Genomic DNA, 19121 nt, shown 5'->3' on the forward strand with positions numbered 1-19121 from the left:
ACACAGAAAGCAAACTGCTACACACATTACTGATGAATGTACTATTCGCCGATTCCAAGGAGGAATGAAAGAATTACACAAAGCCACAACAGATGCAGTGCAATGGCTGAACTCCCTGGACATAAAGATTTAAATAAAGACCTATATATGTATTACCTATATAATTTGTTATCAATCAGCTATCTTTTTTTTTTTTTTTTTTTTTTATTAATCTATTTTAATACTTGTACCTATTTTATACTATGTGAATTTTATTATGTCAAACCGTGAATGTTATATCTAAGCCATACGAAATAATAATAATAATAAAAAATTCTATGAACGAGATAACCAAATACCATTGGATGTCTTACTCAATCATACAAAATGTTGTATATTGTCATCCTTGCTGGCTTTTTGGGGATAATGCTACTAAGCAATCAATTTGGGTCTCTGGTTATTCGGATTGGAAACATTTAACCCAGTCAGCCATAATTCATTGTAACAGCAAACAACATTTTAGATCTGATGTAGCACTAGTTCAGTATTCTGAAAGTAAATCTATTGAAGCAATGATTTCAAAGCAGTATTCATTAGAAGTGAAAAAATGGCGTGAAATCCTTAAATTATTATTTGATGTAGTACTGACAATTTCTGGATTAGGCTTAGCTTTCCGAGGACATAGAGAGAATATCAACGATGCGCGTTGTGGAGTTTACTTATCGATTTTAAAACTAATAGCAAAACATAACCAGGTATTTGAACAACATTTACAATCAAGCCTAAGAATAAAATATACAAGTAAAACAATCACTGAAGAAATTATACAAATATTGGCATCTGAAACTAGAAATTCAATTTTAAAAAAATTTAAAGCCGCAAAATTTTTTACTGTTATAGCCGACTCCACAACCGATATTAGCCATATAGATCAAATGGCCATTATGATAAGATTTGTAGAAATTAATAAAGAACAAAGGACTGTAAAAATAACTGAGCGATTTTTATGTTTTGTACCAGTGAAAAAGGGAGATGCTAATTCTTTAAAAGACCTAATAGTCAATGTTCTTTTCAAACAGTATGAACTAAATACAAAATACTTAGTTGGCCAAGCATATGATGGGGCTGCGGTAATGAGTGGCGTTCATGGAGGCCTCCAAAAAAAAATTAATGATTACTTAAAAGAAAATTGTAATAATGAAAAAGCCTATGCTCCATATATTAATTGCCCTAGTCACCAAATAAATTTAGTTTTACAAAATGTAGCGGAGGAAAAATCCAGTGCTAATGTTAAATTTTTTTTTGTTTGTCTCCAAAACATTTATGACTATTTCGCTCATTCTCATAGACGGTGGAACTTACTTTTAGAAAAATCAAAATCTGCCGAAAGTTTTAAAAGTTTAGTAAACGAAGATCAAAATTTATATGAACGTGAATTAGAAGACACTAATGATATTCCATTACATACTGATAGTGAAAATGAAATAGAAAATTATGACCACAAAAATGAAAATACATCAAAAATGACAAGTTTGAAAAAAAAATATTTCAAATAAAGTAAAACATCCTCTTCGTTTAAAAGGTTTATGTAAAACAAGGTGGTCTGCTAGAGTTAAAGCAACTGAAGCTTTACTTTCAAATTTTCAATCCGTTGTAGAATGTTTAGAAGAAGAATCTGAAAATTCAGAAACTAATTCTGAAAGTGTATTCCGAGCTAGGGGTTTAATAAAATCATTAAATTGGGTATTTTTTTTTAAATTTAATGTGGCGGAATAAAATACTACAAATTATTGATGTAGTATCCCGACTATTGCAGTCAAAAAGTAATGACTTATTTTTGGTGGTACAAAGTTTTCAATCTGTAGTAGACAAATTAATTGTTTTAAGAATTCATGATCAATATAATGCTTTTTTTATAGAGACAAAAACTGTTTGGTCAAGTTTTGATATCTTTACGGATGTTTTAGGACCATCAGAATTTCCAAAGATTTGATGAAAATACTAGAGGCATAAGTTTAACAGAAGAAGAAAAGCATAGACAAATTTATTTTGAAACATTAGACAACATGATTGGCGAATTAAATGAGAGAATGAATGGATTTTCCAAAGTCTTAGATTTGTTTCATTTTTTAAATCCAGATGTACTAAAAAAAATAATTATAGAAGATGTGAATAAAAAGTACGAAGCTCTTGTGTTACAATATAGTTACTTTACTGTAAACGAATTGTCTCTTGAAATAATGTCGTTTCAGAGTTATTATTTTAATTCAAAAGAATCAGAAAGCACAAATAATAATATATTATGTTATTTGGTATTCATTATTAAACATTCATTGTCTGATGTATTGCCCCAAATGGAAACTCTTTTAAAAATTTTTTTAACACTAACCATTGGAAGTGCGAGTGCTGAAAGAGCTATGAGCGTACTAAGATTAAAAAATTATCTTCGTTCAACTATGGTTCAAAATTGAACAAGCAATCTAGCCTTACTTTCAATGGAGTATGAAGCAGCACAAGACCTCGATATGACTGACTTTATCGACAAATTTTCGAAGGCAAAAGTTCGCAGAGGTTCTCAGCTATAATTTTTCTAAATTAAATTTTATATATCTATTATACATTTTGTTTTATTTGTAAAAAATAAATAAATTTTTAACCTTTTCTATTACTTTTATAAAAATAATGTTGGTTGGTCACTGTTTTCGCGAGCGAAGCGAGCGGTTTTGTAAAATAGGTTTGAGTATTATGTTACTGACATTTTTTAAGAGGCCCCTCATATGGATTTGCCTACTTTATTTGAACCCTTAAATCCGCCGCTGTTTACGGCGATATCACAAGCGTTTATAAATTAGGTTATGTTTTCCTCTCCCGAACAATAAGGAATAAATTTAAAAGCTTTGTCTATTGCCATAGTAGTAGGTATTTCTGATATGACTGTTGGGCTAGTCATTTTTTTATTTTGTCGTTTAGGTGTTTTTAAAAATAGAGGTTCTATCGGGCCTTTACTCCTAGTCACTATTTGAGGTGGACTAATTAATAAACTTTTTTCGAGTTCTTTAATTCTATTGTCCCTTTTTAATTGTTCCTCTTTTATGCTTAAGTTGTTTGGTGTTTAGTTTAAATTGGGTGTGCCTTCTGTTGAGTTTTTAGTTGGTGGTTGCTCTAGATTTGCAAGTTCTAGAGGAGACGTATCGCTAATATCAGTATAGTCGTTTTCATACATATGAGTTGTAATATTGTTTATGTTAGTTTAACATAATAAATTTGAGATTTCAATAATAATAAATAAATTTCAATAATAATTCACAATAATAATTTTCAATAATAGAATTTAATAAAATTCTCAATTATAACATCAATAAACTTCTCAGTAATAAGTTTAATATAAATTCTCAATAAAATGCAATAAATTCTTCAATAATAAGCTTTCTCAATAATAATCTCTTTCGATAATATATATTTTATATATTATATAAGCTGCATACACCAGTAAAACATTCAATAATGATTCTCAATAAATCTCAATGGTAAATTTCAATAATGATTTTCAATAAATCTCAATAATAATTCTCAATAATTTCAATAATAATTTTATTACAACTCATATGTAATATTAAAATAGGTAAACCTGGTATGATGTAATGTGTACGTACACAGTCTTGATTTGTTATATTTTATAATTATAATCGTATGCTTACGCCAAGATGATTCGTGGAGTTGTCATATTTTAAAGGATGTAAGTGAGTGTTGATTGATGTTGATTGTTTGATTGAAGTTGAGTGTTGATTCCGCAAAGAAAAGTGATCAATTTTTCTTTAATGAAATTGACTCAAAATTCTAATGAACGATGTTCGAAATGCCGACTGCGCCACTATTACGTGGTACCTATCGTAATGATGTTGTTGGAGTAGGATAAATTGATTCAATAATTACTTTAAACACTTTTAAACACTTTAATAAATACAAATACAAATACAGATACAAATTATAAATTTGTGCACTAACAATATCAAAGACAAAACTCAGAAGGGCTTGGTCTGATAGCTAGACACGTCTGCCGTTGGTGGTGAAACGGAGCCTTTATATACTCTGTTTGATTCTGTTTTAATTGTGTTGTTTTCGGCACGTGGTTGTCCTTGGTCTTGATCGTCATATTCAAATTATGTTTCGTCCGTGGTTGCTCTTGGCCTTTATTGTCTTATTCGAATGCGGTTGTTCTTATGATTTATAATTCGCACGTGGCACTCATTAAAGTTTATGTGTGCAAAGTTATTCTTGGTACGTTTTTCCTTATTGACTCAGGAATATGCGTATTATTATTTCTTAGTAATATATGCATATTACACCGCCAAGCTGTCCCGCCCAACTTAGTCTCCGCTTGACGCTCTCTCCAGCTATATTCGACCTCTGGAAAAGTTCCTGGAGTTCTAGGTTATAAAGTTTTTTCCATTCATTCGTTTGTCTATCGTATATGGGGCTAAACATTTTCCATAGAACGTTTCTCACAAATATCATTAATGTTGATTCTTCTGTTTTTCTCAGCGCCCAAGTTTCTATGCCGTATAGAACAATTGGTCTTAGTAGAGTCATGTACATTTTGATTTTTAGGGCTTTGGATAAGAACTTTGATTTCAAGACTTTTTCAAGTCCATAATATCCTCTATTCGCTAGTTCCTTGTTTATTCCTTGTTGACACCTCTGCTTTGATGTCATTATCCTCCGTTATCATTGACCCTAAATACTTAAATTGAGACACTCTTTTGAACTTCAGATCTTCAATTTTGATATATTGTTCCCGACCGCCATTTCTATTTCTTCGGCTAGCCACAAGGTACTCTGTTTTTTCCTCATTAACGATTAGGCCCACTTTTTTTGCCGTATTTATTAGATTACTTCCTAATCTATTTATCATATCTAAATCTTCACTAAGGAGAGCGATATCATCTGCATATGCTAGCACTCCAATTCTGATTTGTCCTAATATAACTCCCTCCGAAGTGTTCATCTCACGTATAACTCTCTCCAGTACTAAATTAAACAGTACTGGAGACAGAGCATCCTCTTGCCGAAGTCCCGTTACTCTAATTAGCTATGATGTAACTTGTGGATGCGTTTGATACGTATTATTATGAATTAGCTGCTTTTTCGGATATTCATAAATTACCATTGTCGCCTCCAAAGGATATTGCTGCTTCTTCATTTTTGCAACAGTCGAATAGTTTGTTCAATATGTCGTCTTTTCAATTACCTAAACGGAAATTTCCAACGTTTTCTGGAATTATGACTGAGTGGCAAAGTTTTGAGGACTTGTTCAAATCTATATTGTCTCATGCACCGAATTTACCTGATGTTGAGCATTTTGAGTATTTGAAAACGTCCCTTGAAGGAGAAGCATTATCTCTCATATCACACTTGTTTTTAACATCTAGCAATTATCATAGTGCATGGCAAATTTTAAAAGCCCGGTATGGCAACAAACGTGATTTAGCACGTATACACCTTGATGCTCTCCTAGTAAAACGGTCTGTGAAATCAAATGACACTTCGTCAATTAAAACCCAAATTAATATAATTTTGGAACATACTACAGCTCTTGACATTTTGGATTTTATTACTCGTCAGTGGAGCCTTCTTTTGGTACACATAGTTGAAAAGAATTTAGACTACGATTTACGTGCTCGTTGGGAATTGATGGTCGGAGATAATTATCTTCCCCAAGTGACTGAGTTTGCGTACTTATTTGCGGTCAGCGGAAATATTTTCAAATTCTTCACCTACCGTCGATAAGCTAAACAAAAATTCTAAATTTCAATGACCAAATAAACCTGCTATGTTCAACCCACGCACTACAGGATCGTCAACCCTGTTAGCCACGACGAACCGCAATATCACTGTTCCAAATTGTCAACTCTGTAATTTACCTCATTCGTTACGAAAGTGTAAATTGTTTACCAACAAGGTTCCGAATGAACGATTTCTCATCGCTAAAATCCATCACTTGTATATAAACTGCCTTAATCCAGGTCACAACTCAGCAGCATGCTCTTCCAAGTACAAATATCAGTCATGTAATCGAAGTCACCATACACTACTACATTTCGACTCCGTTTCCACGCAACCTTCTACCTCAGTTAGTTTACCATCAACAAGTCAGTCAAATACTACATCACTCATAATTCGAGGACAACCTCAGCAAGTTGATTTGCTTTCCACAGTACTGCTCAAAGCTTATGCAGCGGATGGACACCGCCATATTTTGCGAGCACTGTTAGACTGTGGTTCACAAGCTTCATGACTGAAAAATCGGCTTGTACACTAATGCTTCGTCGTTATCATTCGCCAGTTACCGTCAGTACATTCGCCAATACGACTGTTACTTCTATTCGTGGAAAATGTACAGTTTAAATCGTCCCGTCTGGCTTACTTAAGCCTTTATTCTCTGTAGATGTGTCAATCGTTCCCCAAATTATTAGACCATCTCCACAAATTCCTGTTAAGATCGGAGCGTGGAGTCATATTAACAATTTACCACTGGCGGATCCAACATATCATATCCCCGGTTCAGTTGATTTGCTGTTAAGTGTTGATCTGCTACCATCAATTTATCTTGAAGGTATGCAAAAGGACAACCCGGTGAGCCAGTCGCAATGAATACTGTCTTTGGTTGGGTACTTCTGGGACCAACAGAACCTTGTGATCGGTCGCCTATCACTTCTTTATGTCTTTCTATATCCGACCCTCTCGATGTGACCCTTAGAAAGTTCTGGAAGCTTGAGGAACTGCCCACTAGTCATCATTTAAGCTCTGATGATGTTGCCGCTGAACTAATTTATAAAACATCAACGACGCGCTTAAGCTCCGGTAGATTTATGGTCACTATACCGTTTCGAAAACAACTGTTAGGTGATTCAAGACCGTTGGCGTTGCAACGATATAAAGCACTCGAGTTTAAATTAAATCGAAACCCAGATCTTCATAAACAATACTCAGATTTCATGGATGATTTTAAGGCTGGTCATATGGAGCTGATACCACCAACAGAAATAATCCATTCAATTATTATATTCCGCACCATTGTGTACTTAAACCAGATAGTAGTACTACAAAGCTTTGGGTGGTGTTTAATGCGTCTGCAAAGACCACAGCTGGTATTTCCTTAAATGAATGTATGTATACAGGTCCCAAACTACAGCCTGACATACAAGTTGTTCTTCTTCGTGCTCGGTTGTGGAAATATATGTTCATTGCGGATATTAAACAGATTTATAGGCAAATTCTCATTCGTCCAGATGATCGAGATTACTTGCGTATTTTATGGAGATTCTCGTCGACTTTACCCATTTCTGACTACCGCCTATGCACTGTTACTTACGGCACATCGGCTGCACCTTTTCAGGCTCTTCGCACTGTACGTGAATTAACGAATGTAGATGGGCCAAAATGGCCGATAGCTGCTTCTGTTTTATTAAACGATACATTTGTAGATGACATTATAACAGGCGCAAATTCAACAGAAGCTGCCCTGGAGTATCAAGCCCAACTGATAAACTTGTGCTCACTAGCTCATTTTCAATAAAGGAAGTGGGCCAGCAATAATAGTGAATTATTGAACAATGTCTCTGATGATGACCATGCCATGTCTCCTTCTGTTTTGTTCGATTGTGGTAAACAATCTGATTTGAAAGTTCTTGGTCTTAAACGGGATCCATTATTGGACACGTTTTCGTTTAAAACCAAACCGTCTGCCATAAACCCAATAAAACGCACAGTTTTATCGGATATTGCTAAAGTGTTCGATCCCTTAGAATTACTGTCTCCACTTACCTTTTGGACTTAATATTTCTGGGAAATTTGAAATCTTTGAGAATGTTTAACAGACTTTCTCTATGTATAGAGTCATAAACTTTTCTGAAGTCCACAAATAACATGTGTACATCTTTGTCAAATTCCAAACGTTTTTAGATAATTTGTCTTAGAATGAACATTTGGTCAGATGTGGATCTATTGGTCCTAAACCCACCCTGGTAGTCATCTATTATATCTATTATATTTTCGGCCTTGGGTACTACTCCATCTAGTAGACAATATGATAAGACTTTATATGTTGTATCTAATAAGGCAATACCTCTGTAGTTACTGTATATTTGCGGGTCTCCTTTTTTATAAATCGGACAGATTAACGCTGTATCTCAATCTTTGGGTAGTTGTTCCTCAGACCAGATAAATTTTCGATGATATCATGTATTTTATTTATTGCTAATTCATAAAATTTTTTAGTATTTCTCCTTGGATTCCATCTTCTCCCGGTGTTTTATTGTTTTTTAGTCTATTTAATTTATTTACTACTTCTATCCTACTAGGAGATGGGTATTCACTGTCATTGTGGTCTGATGATATCCATGTGAAAATTTCAGGAAGGTTCTCGCAGTTAAGCAGTTGGTCAAGTCAAAATACTCTCTCCATTTTTCTAGAATCTTGTTTTATTCCGTAATTATTGAGCCATCCTCATTTTTCATTTTTCAATCTTTCATGTTTTTTGTACCCACCCCTAATTGCGTTAATCTTCTGATTAACATGCGGCGTAACCCCAAGAGATTTTGTGCTCTACGACGAAGTTATGTCCTAGTAATACGTCGCAATACAGTAAATCCATTACGGTCGCTTCGAAAGGGATGGTCAGGTCCCCGAAGGATTGGCTTCGAAGGCGGCGGTACCACTTGTGGAGGTGATGTGTCCATCCGCCATTCTAACCAGTGTGGGCAGTCCGTTTATGGGTGATCCGAATTTACGGGCTCTGGTTGGGCTTACATACGATTTTTGGGCCTGTGAGTCTATTCAAAATGTAATTATGACTCGGCGGCAAAGTTGTGCGCATGAGCGTGGCTTTTGTTCCGTGGTAGCGCTTTACGCGCTGCCGCGGACGGGAGCTCTAATTAGCCTAGTATCGACTGCCGATGTGTGTAGATAATTTAAAATGCATTGCGCGTATTTTTTGTTTTCTGTCCGTTGCAGTCACCAAACGGTTTACTTACACACTGTAATATATTAAATATACTATAATACAAAATATAAGATATATTTTGTATTTTATACTCGGTCCATTATATGAAGTAAAGATAATTAAAATATTCATTTTATTATTAGCAATACTACAGTAGGGTATTGTAAATATTATACAAAAATATTACGTATACGACAGTCATTCATAAATTAATACTATTTTTATTTACGTTTATATTATAACGTTTTATTTCGTCCATATTGCGGTCAACTTCAGTCATTTTATTCTCTTCTGTTTTGACGTGTTGAATAAAATTTTCCCAATTTTCGCTGGTTACACGATCAATTGCTGTATTCAGTAAGTTCTTAACGTCGTCAATTCTGAATGTTGTATTGTTCTGCTTGACAAAGGTCTTCACCATTGCCCATGCCAACTCGATTGGGTTTAACTCACAATGATAGGACGAAAATCTGAGTACAGTATGGCCGGCAAAAATAGATAGCGAACGATTTCGATTCAATCAAAAAAAGCTGCGTGCAAAAGATTCTCAAAACAATTGTTAGATATTGGAGATGGGAAAGTTACTACAGATGTATAAAATTACCGAACGATTTCTGCACAATCATTTATTCGCAAGATGCTCTCATTGACCAGATATGTCCCAGTGTACACAGACAATACACAAATCATGAGTGGCTGGCAGAAAGATCAATTTTAGTAGCAAAAAATGTGGAGGTCAACGAATTGAATCTTAAGATACAAAATTTGTTACCTGAAAACTTGGTGTCATACAAATCTACATATATTTTGCGATGCTACTGAAGTTGTAAATTATCCAACAGAGTTTTTAAACTCATTGGATTTATTAGGCATGCCACTGCATAATTTACAATTGATCATTACATTTTACCATCGATAAAATACCTCCTTCAGAGTCATTTAAAGTTGTAATACATGCAGATAAAAAACCACCAGAAGAACATAGAGGCAGGTATAATGCACCAACGGCAAATGAAGTTGCTTTAGTGTTAGTAGATCAGCAGTTTGGTCGAAGAGACATCATCCTCGAAAACCGAAGTAACTCACTTCACCGTATCAGTGAGATACATCGAGCATACGACGCACTGCAGTTTAATGTTTTGTCCTTTAATGTTTTGTTGGGGGGATGATGGGTATGCAATCAATATACCACAACGCGATCCAAAAACCAAGTTACCGCTTAAAAAAACTGTCTCTGCATCAAGTTTTTACTCATATAGAATAATGGTCGGAGAAGGGGAAGACAACTATTTAGTTAATTATCGTTCTCTTTTCAGTCAATATTTGGTAGATGAATACGCCAAAATTGAAACTGAAAGACTAAATTACATCAAAAACAACCAAGCCAAATTGCGTGCAGATAGTTATATTCATTTAAAAGATGCGATTGGACGACGAGACATAGAAGCTAATCAGTTAGGCCAAATGGTTATACTCCCGTCAACTTTTACTGGTGGGCAAAGGTACATGCACGAAAGAACACCAGATGCTATGACCTACGTTAGACATTACGGTCGCCCTGACCTTTTTATTACTTTTACATGTAATCCTCGCTGGGACGAGATAAAAGAGCTCTTACTTCCCGGTCAAAGATCATATGATCGACATGATATAATTGCAAGAGTGTTTCGGTTAAAAGTCAAAAATACCATGAACTTATTGACAAAAGGTAAAATATTCGGATAAGTGAAATGCTATATGTATTCAACAGAATACCAAACTGTAGAGAGGTTCAGGTAGTTGTAAGCTATAACTTATCGAATAGGTTATGATAATAACTAAATTAATATATATAAAATATTATTTCAAAAATCTTAATTAATTTAAATTTCAATAGATTTAACAAAATTTAATCTTGGCAGGTTACATACATTTATATACTTAAACCCGGCAACGACGGGTAATTCAGCTAGTAAATAATATGGGAAAATTTTTAATTGACAGCGGATCAGATATGAATCTGGTAAAAATATCTAAATTAAATGTTAACGAAAAAGTAGATGTAAGTAAAAGACGTTTACTAAAAGGAATTAGTGATAATCCAATTTTTACTATTGGTGAAACTAAAATAAATATTACTGTGGATAATAAAAAATTACTCGAAACATTTGAGGTCGTTTCGGATAAATGCTCAATTCCAAACACAGGAATATTAGGAAAACCATTTCTAAAAACTAATAAAATTAAAATAGATATGGAAAATAATACAATGGTTATTCCAAATACAAAATTAATAATTGAACCGCGAATTGAACTCTTATATGAAATACGTACACCAGATAATTTAGAGGGCAAGGTACTTTTAATAGAGGGTAAACAGATAAATGAACACTTAATAACAGGAAACTCTATAGGTGAGGTAAAAAATAATAATGTTGTAGCATAATTAATTCTTCAAAACAAAAAATAGAGATTGAAACACCAAGTTTATAAGAAAATAATTGGGAGATATTTGATGAAAAACAAGTATACCTAATTAATGATGATAAAACTAAAATAACCTCTAATAGATTAACACAATTTGATGAGCAGTTAGAATTATGACATCTAAATAATGAGGAGAAGGAGAATATTAGGCGAATATGTCATGACTTTTCCGATTTATTTCACTTTCCGACCGATAAACAGACTTATACCGAAATCGAAACTCATCAAATAATTATTAAAGAAAATATTCACCCTATAAATATAAGACCTTATCGCCTACCCGTAGTTCTTAAAGATGAAATTAATAAGCAAATAAAAGATATGTTAAAAAATGAAACAATAAAACCAAGCAAATCACCTTGATATTTTCCAATAATAATCGTACCAAAACGCGTAGATAAAACGGGGAAACCTAAATATAGAATATGTATCGATTACAGAAAACATAATGAAGTAACAATAGGTGACGCATATCCATTACCGAACATAAATTCTATATTAGATCAATTAGGCAAATCTAAGTATTTTTCAACACTTGATTTAGTTGACGGTTATCATCAGATAAAAATAAATCCCGCGATACGCATAAAACAGCGTTTTCTACACCTGAAGGGCACTTTGAGTTTCTGAGATTAGGCTTTGGTCTAACCTCTGCACCGGCTACTTTTAGTCGGATGATGCAAAAGGTACTAATTGGGTTAGAAGGCACGCGTTGTTTTGCTTATCTGGATGACATCATAGTTTACGCGTCTAATTTACTAGAACATGAAAAAAAGTTAAGGGAAATTTTTGAAAGACTTAGAGAACACAACCTAAAACTACAACCTCATAAATGTCAATTTTTGAGGAAGGAAGTTATTTATTTAGGTCATGTGATCACAGAGGACGGAATAAAACCCGATCCCGAGAAAACTAGTTGCGTAAAAAACTTCCCGAGACCACATAATGTTACTACAGTAAAAATTTTCATTGGTTTAGCTAATTACTATAGGCGATTCATTCCAAAATTTGCACAAATCGCGAAACCAATGACATTGCTATTAAAAAAGGAAAATAAATTTGTTTGGAATGACCAATGTGAGTTGGCATTTAATACACTGAATGGGAAATTATTAGAAGAACCTATATTATAATATCCAAATTTTGAAAAACCGTTTATTTTGGGAACAGATGCTTCTCAATTTGCAATCGGGTCCGTGTTATCACAGGGTACTTTAGGAAAATAATTACCCATTGCGTATGCATCTAGAACAATTTCGAAAGCCGAAATAAATTACTCGACTATAGAAAAGGAATTATAAGGAGTATGGAGTATAAAAAATTTTAGACCTTATCTGTACGAACAAAAGTTTACAGTAGTTACTGACCATAGACCGTTAACATAGCTATTTGGTATTACTGATCCGAGTTCTAGATTAATGAGGTAGAGGTTAATGTTGTCAGAATTTGACTATGACGTAGTTTATAGGCGTAGTTTCTATCAACAACGCCGATGCATTATCAAGAATTTAGATTGATAATAATAATGAGGCGGTACTAAACAACATTTTTGCTGTGAATGAAATAAATTTAACGTACAATGATTATATTAATCAGAAAGATAATTTAATATTAAACTTGAATAATAAAATTAAATATTATAATAAAAATATTACGGATAATTCACAAAACATAATAATATTTTATACATACGGAACGTATAGTAATTCGATAAACAAAATAATTGATAAAAATAATGGTTGGGCACTTATAAATGAAAATAAACAACGTATAGCAACGTTAATTCAATCAAATAATAACAAATGTATTTTTTATAATAATATAAATGAAAACAATCAGGTCGAAATATAAGAACAAATATTTAACGCATTTAAAAACATTATCAACCACTGTTTACAAATAAAGGTCGACGCACTTGACCTAGATTTAGAATATGTAAATAAAATATTATCGGACGTAAATGTAATGATTAATTTCATTTTTAAACAAACTAATATTAAATTAAATGTATACAGTGGGCAAACGAATACTTTAACCGATCAAGAGAAATTAGAAATTGTAAAAGAATATCATGATAATTTATTGGGAGGACACCAAGGTATAACGAGGACGGTAAAACGAATCCGTGAAAACTATAACTGGAAGGGATTAAAAAGTGAAGTAAAAAATTACATTAAACATTGTGACACATGTCAAAAAGATAAAATGAATAGGAAAATAAAACAGCCTATGGAAATAACTACAACAGCTTCCGGTCCGTTTCAAAAGTTATTCTTAGATCTGGTGGGTCCTTTACCAAAAACATTACAATCCAATAATTATATTCTAACCTTGCTGGACGATTTAACCAAATATTCGATTGCAGTATCAATAGTAGACGCCACAGCTAATACTGTAGCGCGGGCGTTTGTGCAAAATTTCGTTTGTATATACGGAGTACCTGATACGATTCTTACGGATCAGGAAACAAATTTCATGTCTAATATTTTTAAACACATTTGTAAAATTTTAAATATAAAAAAATTACATACAACCGCGTATCATCCACAATCGAATGGGGCACTTGAAAGGTCACATTCAACATTAAAAAATTACATAAGAAGCTTTGATGATAAAGATCAAACTAATTGGGATGAATACATTATATATTTACATATAATACAACTATACACACAACCACAATTTTTACACCATACGAATTAATTTTTGGTAAAAAACCGTCGATACCAACATCTTTTTCCAGAAAGGAACAACCAGTGTATAATTATAATGATTATACTTTTGACCTTATGCAAAAGATGCAAAGTTCAAGGGAAATAGCTAAAGAAAATATTATTGAAAACAAAAATAAAATATACCACGTTTTTCACCATCGTTTTGATGGCGAGCGCCATCTGCCGACCGGCCACCATTTGCCATGGTGTGGTGTCGGCGATTGTTGGCCGTGTACGCTCGACCGGTGTTGTTGGAGCGCGTCGGTCGCTGTTGGCTGGTCCCGCTGTCCGGTTGACTGTGGATGTTGATGTCGGAGTGTGGCGTGATGGAGGACCATATTCCAGTGCCACTGTCCTCGGACGGTTTTCGACGACCGGTTTCGGTACACGGCCCGTCGACTGCGTTCGTCCCCCGCGTACACCTTGTCCCCCGATCAATTTGATTAGTTCGGCCGACCGGTCCTGCTGGCCCCGCTCGTATGCCGCTCGCAGGAGTAGATCCGCCAGGAGCTGTGGCATCGTGGCCCTGCGGACTTCTCCGGACGTCAGCTGGTGTCTTGTGCGTCTGTTCATGGTTTCTGGGGGCAAAAATATTGTTAATTGTTGTGTTTGCGTGCTTTAGGCACGATACATGGATTTTCCGGGGTGGTTGCTGGTTGGTTAGGAATACTCCTTTTCCTACCCGCTTTTCCAACCTCACTGGACCCCACCATTTTGGGGCAAATCCAGCGTAGAATCCATGACTCGCTTTTGACAGGTGGTGGGCTTTGTAGTATACCACGTCGCCCTCCGAAAACTTTGTTTGTTCCGGACCGTCTGTCGTCACGCAGTTTCCTAGAACCTTCTTTTCCCTTTCCACCCTTTCCGAAATTATATCTTCGATCGGTATGGTCGTGTTCCGCGACAGGGTCCAATCCCCCGGCCTTTTGCATTCTCTGCCGAGTACCAGTACCAAGGGTGGGTATCCTGTTCGGTCGTTCCTTCTATTCCGAATCGCAAATAAGATTGGTGGTAGTTTGGTGTCCCAAGTACTGTGTTTGTCGTTTGACAGTACTGCGCGCAATCCTTTTTTTAGATCCTGGTTGCGACGCTCGACCGGATTAGCTCGAGGGTGGTATGTTGGTGTCGTCCAACCCTCTGCCCCCCAACGTTCGATCGCGTTTACCATGTCGTTCGATACGAATTGGGGTCCATTGTCGCTGAGACACATGCGGGGATAACCGAAGTGAGAGAAGAATTCGCGTTCGAGCGATTCTACAGTGTTTTTTGTTGTGGTTGATCCGAGGGGGTACGCTTCGGTCCACCTACTAAAGCAGTCGGTGGCCACCAGTATGTAGGACTTTCCCTTACTTGTACGTGGGTAGGGGCATAAGATCGATACTGATGACTTCCCAGGGTTGTCGGGGTTTCCAGCTGGTTAGGGTCGTCCGGATGGGAATTGAGCGATTTCATGCATGCACAAATGTGGCAAGATTTCACATACAATCTCACGTCGTTCTTCAGTCCCTTCCAGTAGAAACGTTGCCGGATGGCCCGGTACGTTTCTTTCCAACCCGGGTGGCTGGCCAATATATGTTCATGATACCTCCAAATCACATGTTGTGATTTGGCCGGGTGGTATTACGACCGGCGAGTGGTCCCCCACATGTCTGGTCCCTCGTTTTTTACCACGGGGACATGTATCATTTTGAAGTCTAAATTCGCAAGTTGGAGTGCCCACCTGGTAAGTTTAGAACTTTTATCCTTCGCCCTGTGTAGCCAAGTTAAAGCTGCGTTGTCCGTAAATAGCTCAAATCGGCGTGCTTCGAGGTATGGTCTGAACTTGTCCGTTGCCCAGATTATGGCTAAGCACTCGCGTTCTACGGCGGCGTACCTTTTTGCGTTTCCGAAAACTTTTTGCTCGCGTAGGCGATTATCCGTCTTTCCTCCGGTCTGTCACCCCTTTGGAAAAGAACGGCACCGAATCCTAACTCGCTCGCATCAGTCTGGAGGCAAAAAGGTTTTCCATAATCTGGTGGGGATAATTTCGGAGAGTCGTAAAGGGCGGATTTGATCTTTTCAAATGCCAGACTCTTCGACTTCCGTCCAACGCCACTTAGCTCCGTGTTTGAGTCGATCGGTTAAGGGTGCAATGGTGTCCGAGTAGTCATCAACAAACTGGCTGTACCAATTGCATGTTCCTAAGAACCTACGCAGGTCTTTAACCTTCTGGGGACGCGGGAAATTTTTTATGCCCTCTAACTTCTCTGGCTGTTTGTTGATCCCCTCGGCGTCCACAAGATGCCCCAGAAATGATATTTCGGTGGTCCCTATTCTACACTTTTTGGTGTGGCAGGTTAGTCCGAATCTGTGTAGGAGTTCAAGAACTTTGTCCAGGTGGTATTGGTGTTCGTCCGAGATCTTTGAAAATATAACTATGTCATCTAAATAGACCTGAACGAACTCGTCCAGAAACCCACGCAGTACCTCATTCATGAGCCGTACGAAAGTCATGGGGCTATTCTTGAGGCCGAATGGTAGGACCCTAAATTGAAATAAGCCTCTGCAGGTTCTGAATGCCGTGTATTTTCGTGCATTTGGTTTTAGTGGTACCTGCCAGTATTCAGACTTAAGGTCCAGTACACTAAATACTTTTGACCCCTTCATTTGCCGTATTAACCTATTCAGGTCGGGCATCGGGTACGCGTCGGATTCAGTCGCGTCATTGAGCCTCCGATAGTCGACGCAGAGTCGATGCGTTCCATCCTTTTTTTTTGCCAGGACCACGGGTGCGGCCCACGGGGAGGTGCTCGGTTCAACTAGGCCCTGTTACTCCATATTCCTAACCATGTCGTCAATAATGGTTTGCTTCGCTGTGGAGTACGGGTATGGTTTAACCGTGATAGGAGCGTTATTTTTATGAAGGATTTCATATTCCAGCAATTTGGTTCGGCCGATCTGGTCGCTGAAAACGTCCGCGTATCTATTAAGGATACCGGTTAAGTTTGCGCGCGTTTCCGGGTCGCCTAGTATTTCCAGTTGTGAAAGGTCGGGAGCGGTATTGGTGGGTGTTGTGGTGTGCTTTTTCCAGCACGCTGTGTTTCTCCTCCTAGCTCCCAAGTGGATCGTGCACGCGGCATAGTCCCAGGAGACCTCATTCTGAACGAGGAAGTCGTGTCCTAGTAATACTTCGCAGTACAGATTTTCCAGAACGGATGCTGTGAATTCTATTTCAAGATCTCCTATTCTGGTTGCGAAGTCTGCGGTACCAATTGTTTACTTGGTGTGTCCGTCGGCCAATCGTACTGTTGTGGGTAGTCCGTTTGCCGGACCGGATGTTCCGGGTAGAACGTCGTTTGTAGGGGTCCCTGTCCCGTGCTGTGTAGTTGGGGTTGGTACGTGGGGACTGGTGAGTGTGGTGTATCCAGTCTGCCCTGACCTATTTCCGACCCCCTCGACTATTGTTGGGCCACATTGGTCGGTAGCGGTGACCGGTGTACGCGGTCCGACATACCCAGTTCAATACGTCGCATGCATTCCGTCAAACGACGTTGGTCGTCGCCAAGGCTGGTCATGAACGACTCGAGTATGGTGTCGCGTACTGCGTAGTCACATAATATAAAACACACATTATAAGAGGTTCTCATGAACATCGAAACTGGGCGTATGAATAAGTTAAATTGTTCACATGGTTATCTGTTTAAATAAGAATATGAATATCGGAGTCACATATACGTGGGTGGTTGACCACATCCTGGATCTTGTAATAAGTATGGGCTGGTCAAGAGATAGTACACGCATGCAGAATCAATAGAGAATTATCATATTTTAGAACGCACACACCGAATCAATAACGACTCATCACATTTATCATATTTTATTATCTTATTTCATTTACACACACACACTTGGGATTTTACACACACACATACAATATCACATATAAAAGGGACCCGAAAACAAGGGCAAATCAGACGAGTCTTGTCTATGCTGCACTGAGCACCTTCACGTCAGTGTATGTTATGGTCTGGACTTAGAAATATTTCCAATTATTTTATAAGTACAATTGTTAGGACTTAAATAATTTCTATCACTAGAATATTACAAAATTTGTAGTTAGAATAATTTTTATAAGTTAAATAAATTTAATTATTTTAAAAAGAAGTCTTAATTATTCCTGACTACACTTCCACACAAGCGTTGACTGAGACGTTGTAACTGAGTTAACGGATCAAACGGTTGGCACGTAACAATGGATAAGCGGTCTCCGAGTGGTTCGGTTCAGTCCGGGCTACGATTTGCGAGAAGACGGAGCGTGGTTAGTTGTTCATACGCGACTTGGACCGTATTGGTGGCGTACGTGTCGGTATCGAGAATCGACCTATCCGGTGTCGACTCGATTTGTCGTCCGGTGGTCGTTTCCGTGGTATCGCAGAGAACCTCCATTGATTGGAGGTGGATGACACCCGGTTCGCCCCCTAACTCGCTTATTTGGTTGTCCAGTCGGGCTTCCAAGTCTGCCTTTGTGCCCGATATGTGTAATCCGCGGGATCCACGTTCGCGACGTAATTCGGCCAACGTGAGGTGCGCGATCGGTTTTCCGGACACATTCAATTATTTGATTTCTGGCCGTTAAACTACGCAAGGTCGTCGACAGCGGTGTACAATAAAAGTCTGTGTCCGGTACGCGATGGCTGTTGACGGAAAAAAAACGCGAGCGGTGTGTGTGTATCCGGCGGTGTGTTTACGTTGCGTGTTTGTCGCGGCGGCGGGTCCGGTTTTTTGTAAACACGGTAATCACGCCTACGGTTATCACGTCAACGATAAATTGATAGACGACGGCGGCGGCTTATCGGTGATTAAGGTACGTTTTCCTAGGAGCGCGTTTTTTGCGTCGTGTATAACGTATTACGCTTAGCGCAGTACGTCATCCACTTATTCTTTTGAAATTAATCACACTGTTTTCCTACAGAGCGCAACAC

The 19121-nt window shown here is 37.1% G+C and overlaps 1 protein-coding gene across 1 annotated transcript; it reads left to right on the forward strand.

Moving 5' to 3' along the window:
* Window positions 1-317: 317 nt before the first annotated feature.
* On the forward strand, window positions 318-3188 carry LOC112681293. Its single transcript, XM_025551558.1, has 6 exons — window positions 318-780; window positions 880-1057; window positions 1328-1452; window positions 1562-1722; window positions 1947-2087; window positions 3096-3188. The coding sequence occupies exons 1-6, from the start codon at window positions 318-320 to the stop codon at window positions 3186-3188; spliced, it is 1161 nt and encodes a 386-aa protein (XP_025407343.1).
* The last annotated feature ends 15933 nt before the right edge of the window (window positions 3189-19121 follow it).

Source organism: Sipha flava, unplaced genomic scaffold, assembly GCF_003268045.1.
Source record: "Sipha flava isolate LNK unplaced genomic scaffold, YSA_version1 18964_pilon_pilon, whole genome shotgun sequence".
NCBI classification, from domain to species: Eukaryota; Metazoa; Arthropoda; class Insecta; order Hemiptera; family Aphididae; genus Sipha; species Sipha flava.

Bases quoted from the DNA above. Each gene is read 5' to 3' on its own strand.
- LOC112681293 (XM_025551558.1), top strand. From the start codon at position 318: ATGAACGAGATAACCAAATACCATTGGATGTCTTACTCAATCATACAA. The intron at 1,453-1,561 runs GTGAAAATGAAA...TTCGTTTAAAAG, and splicing joins TATTCCATTACATACTGATA to GTTTATGTAAAACAAGGTGG. The intron at 2,088-3,095 runs GTCTTAGATTTG...TTTGGTGTTTAG, and splicing joins GAATGAATGGATTTTCCAAA to TTTAAATTGGGTGTGCCTTC.